The 12,306-nt window shown below is 36.6% G+C and overlaps 1 protein-coding gene across 5 annotated transcripts in view; it reads left to right on the top strand.

Annotated features, from left to right (window-relative positions):
- PTBP3 (polypyrimidine tract binding protein 3) overlaps positions 1-12,306 on the top strand; it is a 91,804-nt gene that overhangs the window by 35,379 nt on the left and 44,119 nt on the right. For 2 of the 5 annotated variants that reach the window (XM_027550514.1, XM_027550510.1), the window contains 2 exons: positions 7,621-7,790; positions 10,140-10,286. In XM_027550514.1, coding sequence (XP_027406315.1) covers positions 7,621-7,790; positions 10,140-10,286 — 317 coding nt within the window. Of the gene's footprint in view, positions 1-3,423; positions 3,467-7,620; positions 7,791-8,436; positions 8,506-10,139; positions 10,287-12,306 lie in introns of those variants that run through there. The other 3 variants (XM_027550511.1, XM_027550513.1, XM_027550512.1) reach the window with 3 other exon arrangements.

The raw sequence follows: 12,306 nt of genomic DNA, 5'->3' as shown, positions 1-12,306 counted from the left end.
AATTCTTCAAAAGATGGGAATACCAGAACACCTTACCTGCCTCCGGAGAAATCTGTATGCAGGTCAAGTAGCAACAGTTGCAACTGGACATGAAACAATGGACTGATTTCAAACTGGGAAAAGAGTACATCAAGGCTGTATATTGTCACCCTGCTTATTTAACTTATATGCAGAGTACATCATGTGAAATGCAGGGCTGGATGAAGCACAAGCTGGAATCAAGATTGCTAGGAGAAATATCAGTAACCTCAGATATATAGATGACGCCATCCTTATGGCAGAAAGCAGAGAGGAACAAAAGAGCTTCTTGATGAAAGTGAAAGAGGAGAGTGAAAAATCTGACCTAAAACTCATTCAAAAACCTAAGATCATGGTATCTGGTCCCATCACTTCATGGCAAATAGATGGGGAGACAGTGGAAACAGTGAGAGACTTTATTTACTTGAGCTCCCAAATCACTGCAGATGGTGACTGCAGCCATGAAATTAAAAGACGCTCGCTCCTTGGAAGAAAAGTTATGACCAACCTAGATAGCATATTAAAAACAGAGACATTGCTGTGCCAACAATCCATCTAGTCAAAGCTATGGTTTTTCCAATGGTCATGTATGGATTTGAGAGTTGGATTGTAAAGAAAGCTGAGCGCCGAAGAATTGATGCTTTTGAACTGTGGTGTTGGAGAAGACTCTTGAGAGTCCCTTGGACTACAAAGAGGTCAAACCAGTCCATCCTAAAGGAAATCAGTCCTGAATATTCATTGGAAGGACTGATGCTGAAGCTCCAGTACTTTGGCCACCTGATGCGAAGAGCTGACTCATTAGAAAAGACCTGATGCTGGGAAAGATTGAAGGCAGGAGGAGAAGGGGAAGACAGAGGATGAGATGGTTGGATGGCATCACCGACTCGATGGACATGAGTTTGAGTGAACTCCAGGAGTTGGTGATGGACAGGGAAGCCTGGCGTGCTGCAATCCATGAAGTCACAAAAGAGTCAGACACGATTGAGCAACTAAACTGATGGGATGAATGTTTGTATACCCCTAAAATTCATATGTTTAAGCTCTTATCCCCAGAGTCTTTGGAGATGGGCCCTTTGGAATGGGGTTCACAAAGGGATTAGTGTCTTTTTAAGAAGAGAGCTTGCTTTTTCCTTCCACCCTGCCATGTGAGGACCATGTGAAAAGGTGGCTGTCTATAAGGCAGGAAAAGAGTCCTCACTAGAAAGTGACAATGCTGACCCTTGATTTTGGACTTCTATTCTCCAAAACTGTGAGAAAGTAAATTTTTATTATTTAAATCACCCTGTCGTATTTTGTCATGGTATCCTGACCAGGTTAAGATGGATCTCAGATGAATACTATGAACAGTTTTAAGCCAGGAAATTTAGATGAAGTGGACAAATTGCTTGAAAAACATAAGTACAAAAGAAATAGAAAACTGGCTTCCCTAGTGGCTCAGACAGTAAAGAGTCTGCCTGCAGTGTTGGAGACCTGGGTTTGATCCCTGAGTTGGAAAGATCCCCTGGAGAAAGGAATGGCTACCTACTCCAGTATTCTTGCCTTGGAGAATTCCATGGACAAGGGATGGGCAAGCTTCCATCCGTGATGTTGCTAAAGTCAAACACAACTTAGTGACTAACATACAAATAGCCCTATGCCTGTTTTAAAAATCAAATTGGTAATTTAAAAATTCAGGTGAAGTTTTCTTTTTTGTGGTCATATGAGTCATTTGTCAAAGGTTGTCAAACTGCATTTAAAATGTAGGTGGGTTTTACCGTATCTAAAATCTGCCCTAATAAAGTTAAATTTTAAAAAAGATCCATATTTCTAGGATAGTTTTTTTGGTAGATCCCTTCACTTTTGAGATGGGAATATATGAATTTTTTAAAAACCTCTTCCACTTTTATCTTTGGAACATGGTTAATATAAGTAGCCATTCAGTTCAGTTCAGTTCAGTTCAGTCGCTCAGTCGTGTCCGACTCTTTGCGACCCCATGAACTGCAGCACGCCAGGCCTCCCTGTCCATCACCAACTCCCGGAGTCCATCCAGACCCATGTCCATCGAGCTGGTGATGCCATCCAACCATCTCATCCTCTGTCATCCCCTTCTCCCCCTGCCCTCAATCTTTGCCAGCATCAGGGTCTTTTGTAATGAGTCAGCTCTTCACATCAGGTGGCCAAAGTATTGGAGTTTCAGCTTCAACATCAGTCCTTCCAATGAAGACCCAGGACTGATCTCCTTTAGGGTGGACTAGTTGGATCTCCTTGCAGTCCAAGAGACTCTCAAGAGTCTTCTCCAACACCACAGTTCAGAAGCATCAATTCTTTGGCACTCAGCTTTCTTTATAGTCCAACTCTCACATCCATACATGACCACTGGAAAAACTATAGCCTTGACTAGACGGACCTTTGTTGGCAAAGTAATGTCTCTGCTTTTTAATATGCTGTCTAGGTTGGTCATAACTTTCCTTCCAAAGAGTAAGCGTCTTTTAATTTCATGGCTGCAGTCACCATCTGCAGTGATTTTGGAGCCCCAAAAAATAAAGTCAGCCACTGTTTCCCCATCTATTTGCCATGAAGTGATGGGACCGGATGCCATGATCTTCATTTTCTGAATGTTGAGCTTTAAGCCAACTTTTTCACTCTCTCCTTTCACTTTCATCAAGAGGCTCTTTAGCCTTTAGCGTCTTAGTTTAGTTCTTCTTCACTTTCTGCCATAAGGGTGGTGTCATCTGCATACCTGAGGTTGTTGATATTTCTCCTGGCAATCTTGATTCCAGCTTGTGCTTCCTCCAGCCCAGCATTTCTCATGATGTAACTTAAATAAGCAGGGTGACAATATACAGCCTTGACGTACTCCTTTTCCTGTTTGGAACCAGTCTGTTGTTCCCTGTCCAGTTCTAACTTTTGCTTCCTGACCTTCATACAGGTTTCTCAAGAGGCAGGTCAGGTGGTCTGGTATGCGCATCTCTTTCAGAATTTTCCACAGTTTATTGTGATCCACACAGTCAAAGGCTTTGGTGTAGTCAATAAAGCAGAAATAGATGTTTTTCTGGAACTCTCTTGCTTTTTCGATGATCCAGTGGATGTTGGCAATTTGAACTCTGGTTCCTCTGCCTTTTCAGCTTGAACATCTGGAAGTTCACGGTTCACATATTGCTGAAGCCTGGCTTGGAGAATTTTGAGCATTACTTTACTAGCGTGTGAGATGAGTACAATTGTGCGGTAGTTTGAGCATTCTTTGGCATTGCCTCTCTTAGGGATTGGAACGAAAACCGAACTTTTCCAGTCCTGTGGCCACTGCTGAGTTTTCCAAATTTGCTGGCATATTGAGTGCTGCACTTTCACAGCATTGTCTTTCAGGATTTGCAATAGCTCCAACTGGAATTCCATCACCTCCACTAGTTTTGTTCGTAGTGATGCTTCCTAAGGCCCACTTGACTTCACATTCCAGGATATCTGGCTCTAGGTGAGTGATCACACCATCGTGATTATTTGGGTTGTGACGATCTTTTTTGTACAGTTCTTCTGTGTATTCTTGCCACCTCTTCTTAATATCTTCTGCTTCTGTTAGGTCCCTACCATTTCTGTCCTTTATCGAGCCCATCTTTGCATGAAATGTTCCCTTGGTATCTCTAATTTTCTTGAAGAAATCTGTAGTCTTCAGGAAGCCATTCGGTAGCCATTCACGAAGTTTCTATCCAAAAGTACAAGATTTATTCAAGTTAAGTATTTTGAATGCTTATTTTCATAATACAGTTTTCAGAAAGTCTTTAATCTTTCATATAGAGAATAATTTGTCAAAGTTGCATATTCAATACAGTAGAATTTCCTTGTTTCCTCCTTAATTAAATTATGATTCCCTATATGCTTATATATGCCTTTCCATTTTTAAATTGTTATATTTATCAAGTCTTTATAACCTTTTTTTGGTCATCTAGATGAGTAGTTCTTTAGGTTTTTAGATTTCACAGTCTAATAAAATTTTGAATTAATTTTGAGCAATGTGTTAATTTTGCAAAGTTAGGACATCAAGAGGAAAAAAGCCACTGTTGTCTACAATCTTCATTTTAGCACCAAAAAAAGTAGAAAGAAAATACTTTCCAGGTAAAATAAGCTCTCTTAAGAAAATCAAGACATATGTTGTTGATCTTTTTGTAATGGACATTACATCTAGCATTTAAATATTAATGTTGCTGCTGCTGCTAAATCGCTTCAGTCGTGTCCAACTCTGTGCGACCCCATAGACGGCAGCCCATCAGGCTCCTCTGTCCCTGGGATTCTCCAGGCAAGAATACTGGAGTGGGTTGCCATTTCCTTCTCCAATGCATCCATGCATGCTAAGTCGCTTCAGTCGTGTCCGACTCTGTGCGACCCTATGGACAGCAGCCCCCAGGCTTCTCTGTCCATAGGATTCTCTAGGCAAGAATACTGGAGTGGGTTGCCATTTCCTTCTCCAAAAGAAAAGGATGAGCAGTATCTTATTAAAGATGGTATTCTTATACAAATCAAGTTCCCAAATGTGTTTCATACCAGTGTCCTGAATATTGGAGGAATAAAAGAAAGACCTCACATTTAGATGAAAACAAATGATCTGGAACTGGTTGCTAATACGTTACCAAACAAAAACTAGTTACCTCATTAGAATGATTCTCTAACAAGAGAACCAAAGGCAGAGAAAATATGCTAACATTGCAAAGAATCCTGCATTTAGGTTATATATGAGGATGAGTGGCTTAAATGAGAAGGTTGCTTAATTTGGGGTTAGATATTGTGAGATCTTTTTGACATCTCTAGACATAGGCTGGATTATAAACTGTATATCTTGCTGTGATATAATTTAATTTTCCAAATACTCATACTACAATTTCCAAGTACTGTTGTTATACTCATTTTATAGGAAATGAATATAAGGCTCAGTTATATCAGAACAAGATGTCTGATTTTGTAGGCCATGCTTTTAACATAGCAGAGACTTTTATAACACAGAAGAACTAAAAACTTGAATTGGTTATGTATATACTTCTTGATAAAAAGTTTGTCACGGTTGGTTTTTATTTGATAGTGCAGTTCAGGTTCAAGTAGCTTGTGTAGGTATTCATTTTATTTCACACGTGGTTTTGCAGAGATTATGAACACCTCAGTTAAAGAAATAACCTTCTTAATGTTCATTCATTTATTTTGGATTATTCTGGATAAACTTCTAAAAGCCTTTGCTCCTTAGGATGGTTTTCTAGTCTTTTAACACCTTATGCTGGTTAAGAATGTACAAGGTTGTGATATTTTTGTCTAGCCATCTAGGCTTACAGAGAGGGGAAGTGCAAAAAGGCACTTTATACTTTTCCAGGAGGTGATAGTTTAGCATTTAATTTAGTGACAGTATTATCACTATAATACTGTATACTGACAGTATAATCCTCATAAATCTGCATATATTCTGAAAATTTATTGTCATCATCAAGTTGCTTAGTTTTTTTTCTAGGGATGGTAACACACTTTGAGATTTTTGTGATTAAAAAGTTACCTTTAAACTTAAGTTTGAATAATGCTCTTTTCACTTCCTAGCTGTGTACAAAAATTATTTAATCTCTGATCTGTTAAATCTCTTAATCTCTTCCATCTGTTAAAGTTAATAAGATGTAATTTAATGTATTTTTATGTGTCAACTCCAGTGAGGCAGTGTAAATGAAAACAGCATGAAAAGTAGAAATTAAGGATCTTTTTAAGTAGTTGGAAGCTTGTCAGGGTTTTTAGAACAGGATAATGACATGACATATACATTTAGGATGATAAGATGTTAGATCTTAGTGGAAGTGGAGGGAGTGAGACTAGAGGAAGGCAGAGTAGAAGGTATCGTAGATCATAGGGATCATAGGTGAGGTGACATTGAGAGTCGAGATGAAAGTGGAATCAGTTATTTTGGAGGGAAAAATCAGTGTTTCATGATGATTCATGAGGAAGGAGAAGGAATCTTTTTGACTCCCAGAAATTAAATACATGATTTCCAATAAGTATTTGTTGATTATTTTCCACACACTGTCCTAGGCATTTGCTATAATCAGGCACAGACCTGTAAGGACCTCTTGGAATTGATAGTATTGGTAGGATGTTGCCTGCATTCATGAACATAGAGAATTTGGGAGCAAGTGCTAGTTTTGGTATTAAGTCAACCTGTTTACCTGTAAGCAAGTGGTGTTCTCTGCCATAGGAACGGGTACAGAATATTGCCAAGACTTTTATGTGGCCCTCATGAAATTTGTTTATTTAGGGTCACAGACATATGACTGTTTTTTTAGTGTTTTAGAAGTTTTTCTAGTATTTAGAAAAATGGTAATCTCAGGTGTTTGAAAAGATTATATTTTTCTTCTAATAGTGCTAAGTATGGTGAAGTGAGGTCGCTCAGTCATGTCCGACTCTTTGCGACCCCGTGGACTGTAGCCCACCAAGCTCCTCTGTCCATGGGATTCTCCAGGCAAGAATACTGGAGTGGGTTGCCATGCATTGCTCCAGGGGATCTTCCCGACCCAGGGATCGAACCCAGGTCTCCCACATTGCAGGCAGATGCTTTAACGTCTGCTGCTGCTGCTGCTGCTAAGTTGCTTCCGACTTCCGTGGGATTTTCCCGGCAAGAATACTGGAGTGGGTTGCTATTTCCTTGAGCCAGTATTAAAAAAACAACACTATAATGAAACTTTGGCTTTTAGATAATTTGCATTTAGTCTTACGTGGTGCTATTTCTGGGGAAGAAAAAAACCTTCCTGAATCTTATGTACATAAATTTGACTACTTGTTACAGGCTTGTCAGTTCTAGTTACTGTCAGTGTTAAAACATAAGCTTTAAATAAAATTTGGCTATAAACTGGCATACTGGATTACAACAGTGGTTCTCATACTTTAGGTTGCTTCAGAATCATCTGGAGAGCTTGTAAAAACACAGGTTGCTGGGATGTTTCTGATTCAGTAGGTCTGAAATAGGGCTTAAAATTTGCATTTCCAAAAGGTAATGATACTTACGTTAAGAGCTGCCTATTATATCATAAAGAATAGGATTATCCTAAGGAAGTCACAGTTTAGCTTCTGAAAGTACTTTAAAAAGTGAATTGGCAAAAATTGTATAATGCCTGAGAAATAAACTTACTTTCATAAATGTGCATCTCAAATTTAAATCCTTGTAGGGTGTGAGAAACATGAAATTTTTATTACCATCTATCCTAAAAATTTTTATTCTGTTTAATTAGTAACAGGACAAACTAGAAAAGCATCTTTTAAGATACATTGAAGATAATATAAGTATTGTTTTCTATTCATAACAAATAGTTTCCCATTTGGAGGTTTTTGGTACCTCAACATATGTAATTCATATCCAGCACTTTTGCTTGAAGTTAAAAATCCAAGTTCAGTTTTAAAAAAAATACACCTGCAGTAAAAAATTTTAAAAAACCCACGCGTTGAAAAGTGGATGGTTTTGTTTTCAACTGTCTTCTACTCTTCTCCCATCAGCCCCGTAGTTCCTGAATTTCAAAACCTGAAATGCTTGGAAGATCAAATGTGATGATATGGTTAATGTAGTATGTCAACCCAAATTAGTTTCAGTAATTAAAAAACAAATCTTGTATTTTTTAGCTAATGGGAATGACAACAAGAAATTTAAAGGAGATAGACCTCTCTGTTCGCCTTCCCGTGTTCTCCATCTTCGCAAAATTCCAAGTGATGTCACCGAAGCAGAGGTCATATCATTAGGTCTACCGTTTGGCAAAGTAACTAATCTTTTGATGTTGAAAGGAAAAAGCCAGGTATGTAAGTTTTAAAGATTGACCCACAATTATTATTTCTGGGTGTTAGTGGAAAAAAAAAACAAAAAAACCACATTGTTTTTAAGGGAATGCCCTGGTAGTCCAGTGGTTAGGACTCTGTGCTTTCACTGCCAAGGGTGCAGGCTCAATCCCTGCTGGGGGAACTAAGATCCTGCAAAGTGCCGCCAAAATTTAAGAAATGAAAGCTTTTTATTTTCTTGAACTTTTTTTCTAAATTTTATTCTATTTACATAGCTTTTAAAAATAGAACTTTTTAATGACAGGAAGCAATAAATAAAAATATTGTATAGGAAACAGGATTCTCTCTTATTTATTATCTTGACCAAACATATTTTACATTCTTAATTACAAAATGGTTTATGAAAAGATCCTGTGATTATCAGAAGAGATCAGATTGTTTACCATCCAAGATTGGATAATGATGTCTGATTCAGACCCCTATCTTTAGTAAACTATTTATTTAAATTAACAGCCTTGTTTAAGGTAGTTGAGGTTGTTAAGAACTGGAGAAGTTAAATAGTATGTCTTAGTATTCAGTCCTTGTGTTTATACATTTTTCTTACATCTTTTAGAGGTAGTGTAGGCACTTGGATCTTAATTTTCTTTACAGATGCCACTATTGAGACTAGTATGGTTCGCAGAGTTTGAAAAGAGCCAACACGACCACGTCTAATGGCTGTCTGATGTCTAACAGGCACGTGTTACGTACTTATTATGTTTCATGTAGTATATCCTATATCTTATGTCAAATAACTGAGAGGCAGCAGGCAGTGTCACAGTTTCCTTTGTTTCGGCTATTGGTTCTAGGTTTATATTTTTCTGTAGTGCTGATTGCTGTTAATTGCTTGTCTTTTGATCCTAAATCCTGTTCAGAAAATACCTTGTTAGTAATTTACTTCAGCAAGAGATTCTGATGTGAGTCACTATAGTAGTACTTGTCGGCATAATCATTCCATGGTTCTTGGGAGTGTTGAGGATAGAGTAAGGGTTATTTTCACCAGCCTTTCTGTGGGTAGTGATTTTTTATTTTCTCTTCATCCTATTATGGAGGTTGATCCTTCGCTGGATACTTTGGGAAAACATAAATAATTCTTTTACTGGACTCCATGTGGAAAATTTTATTTTTACATATGAATTTTTAGGTTGTATATACATATAGGAATGATTTCCTGACTAGAATCACAATATCCAAAGACATTGTTCAGCCTTTCCTTTGTGTGACATTGTAGGAGTCTCAACATTTAGTAGGGAGTTTGCAGGAAGAGACTCTCCCCATATGGTGAATATTATTAGAATACAGTTTACAAATTCTTTGTTGAAAAGATGACTTTAAAAAACCAGATAGTTAAGAAATACTGCCATAGCTATTTTTGTTACCTTGATCATTTTTATCTACTTCTCTTAGAAATATTAGAAAAACTGTATTACTTATACAATTGGATAGCAGCTTTAAAGTGTATCACAGACATTTGTACCTTTTAAATACTGTAAATGACTTAAAATCTGTTTTATTCCTCGAAGATAGTGATTTGGATCATGAGTTCTTCCTGTACTTTAAATTGGAAGTGTTCTTAGAGGTAGTCAGGGCTCAGAACTGTTAGTATATGTTTTATCTTCTTAACCATTGAGACAGGGTGATAAAATCTGCCACCTTAAAGATCTGTAAGTATCCGATTCCTGTCACATAAGTTAATGGGAATCATGACAGTGAGGAGAAGCCATAAACAGAATAAGACATGAATACTAAGGAGCTTCTTCCATCTCAGTTCTTTTTAGTCTTCAAGTAGCTAATATCAGTACAGTGATTACCAATAGCCAAAAAAGGTCACTTGAATGACCCAAATCAAATCAATATTGACTTAATGTAGGATGTTCTCCCATTTCCCTAATTTGTACAATTGAGCCTTGGCACATGAATGTTCTAATTACATTCATAAAAAGGCAAAGGAGAACAGATCATTGGAGAAATTTTTAGGAAGAAACTGAACGCATCTATTTATAGTAGTGATGCACATATTTATTTTTGCTTTTTTAGTTGTTTCTAAATTTTAGAAGAAACAGAAGTAAGAAGACCAAAAACCACACAGAGTCATTTAATCAACTGTCAATTTCCCAATCCCAAATCCTTTATTGAACCCAACTTTTGTCAAATATGTTTTCAGTAACTATCAGTGATAGAGTTTGAAACGAAAGTCTTTTCATCCCCTTGAGGGTAATATGACTTCTGTTAAGAATGCATGAGTTTTAGATCAGCTAGAATGACAAAATAGTTCTTAGCTGCCTTTCAAAAACAGGAGCTTTCACTTTACTTTCTTGTGTTTATTGCAGGCTTTCTTAGAAATGGCTTCTGAGGAAGCTGCTGTTACTATGGTGAATTATTACACTCCTGTTACTCCTCACCTTCGAAGCCAGCCTGTTTTTATTCAGTATTCCAATCACAGAGAACTTAAGACTGACAATCTGCCTAATCAAGCTGTAAGTATTAATGTCATTTATAAAAATAGTTTTAAGAATACATGATATAATAACTAAGTTTCTATTTTTAAGTGGAAAAAAAATCATGTGTTTTTCATCATGAGATGCTCTATTGATAAAGATTGTATATATAAATTCTTATCCAAAGACTCCAATAAGAAAGCACTGCCATTTGAAACTGTGTTTGAGGATATGGCCTTAGAAATGGCAGGCAATCAGTTTTCCCTTCAAACTGTTTCCATAAGCGGGGAAAAAGTACATTGTTAATGTCTCTTAAAATTTCAGATCTAAAGGAACTATGGAAGTCAATCCTTTCTTTTTATAGAATATGTAACAAAGGCATTGAGAAGTTGAGTGGTGATCCTATTGTTATAATAAGAATTTATATAAATATGTTCATTATATGATTTTAACTCTCCAAGATAAATGTGGAATATAGACTATGAACATTTCTTACCATACTGAAACTTTTTTGTCTCTCCAGGTTGAGTTTTTAAGTAGTTAAAATAGTAATTTGAAGTATTTTAAGGGTAGGAAAAATTTATCCATGAAGCAAGTACATTTTATTTTATTTTTTTTTTTTTTAGCAAGTACATTTTAAAAAATAGGTTTTATATTATGCTGAGAGCATTGTTTGGCCCTGATAGTCTTGCCCTAGGCAAAAGAACTCCTTCAGCTCTTTGTTTCTGTGTTGAAAGTCATTATAATACAAGCTGCTGAATTTAAATTATAGTTTTCCACATTTTTAAAAACAATGACATTTCCTGCATCCAATCCTTAACTTATTCTAAGACATATTAATGACATATAATAAATTATCTAAACTTGAGTAAATGAAATGTTAGATATTTTTAAATATATAAAATTTTTAAAGTAAAACATTGCCTTGTAAGTAGGATACATGCTTATGGTAAAACATTCAGACAATCCAGAAAAATAAAAAACAAAAGACAATCCAGCTACCTAGGTATAACTGATTAACATTTTGCAAACATTTTACTGTGTACCCTTCTCTATTCAGGTTTTGTCTATGTATATAATTTTACACCAGTGGAATCCTAATGTTTTAAGAGCTATTATTTTTTCTCTACAGTAGGTCAGTGATGTTTCATGAGAAGAAATACACAATTACTTCATACTTTTTATTTTACTTTTTATTACGTCATCATTTTTAAATGATTGCATAATACTTGCTTCAAAAGGACAGCCATAATTTATCTAGTTTCTTGTTAATAGACATTGAGATTGTTTGCAATGTTATGCTTTTACAAATAGTACTATAGTAGCATTCTTATATATCTTGGCACAGTTGCGGCATTATCTTACAGTTTTTGTTTCTGGCAACAGAATTGCTGGTACTTAGCCTATGTATGTTTTATGTTTTGATATACATTGCAGTATTGCTTTCTGTAAAGATTATTTGCTGATTTAGGGTGCCACTGATAATATATGAGCAAGCGATTTTCCTGTCCATTTTTGTTAATATGATAGTTAACAAATTATATCTTATTATTTTACTTACTTTTATGTAATAACTTGTGACGTATTTACAGTGATTTCTGTTAATGCAGTTTTCCTCCCCATTTTTTCATTTGTGATAAAATACGTATATGAGATTTACCATTTTAACCATTTTTAAGTGTATGATTCAGTGGCATTCCCTGGTGGCTCAGACAGTAAAGAATTTGCCTGAAATGAAGGGGACTTGATTCACTCTCTGGGTCGGGAAGATACTCTGGAGAAGCAAATGGCTACCCACTCCAGTAATCTTACCAGGAGAATTCCATGGAGAGAGGAGCTTGGTGGGCTACAGTCTGTGGGGTTGCAAAGAGTCAGAAATTACTAAGCTAGTGAATAACACTTCAGTGGCATTAAATACACTCACATTGCCCAACCTAGCACCACCATCCATCTCCAGGACTGTTTCCTCTTCCCAGACTGAAACTCTGTACCCATTAAATACTGACTCCTCATTTCCCCCTACCCCCACTGGCAGCTGCCATTCTGTTTTCCGTCTCTG

Source organism: Bos indicus x Bos taurus, chromosome 8, assembly GCF_003369695.1.
Source record: "Bos indicus x Bos taurus breed Angus x Brahman F1 hybrid chromosome 8, Bos_hybrid_MaternalHap_v2.0, whole genome shotgun sequence".
Classification (NCBI taxonomy): Eukaryota; Metazoa; Chordata; class Mammalia; order Artiodactyla; family Bovidae; genus Bos; species Bos indicus x Bos taurus.
This window is presented reverse-complemented; position numbering and strand designations above follow the sequence as displayed.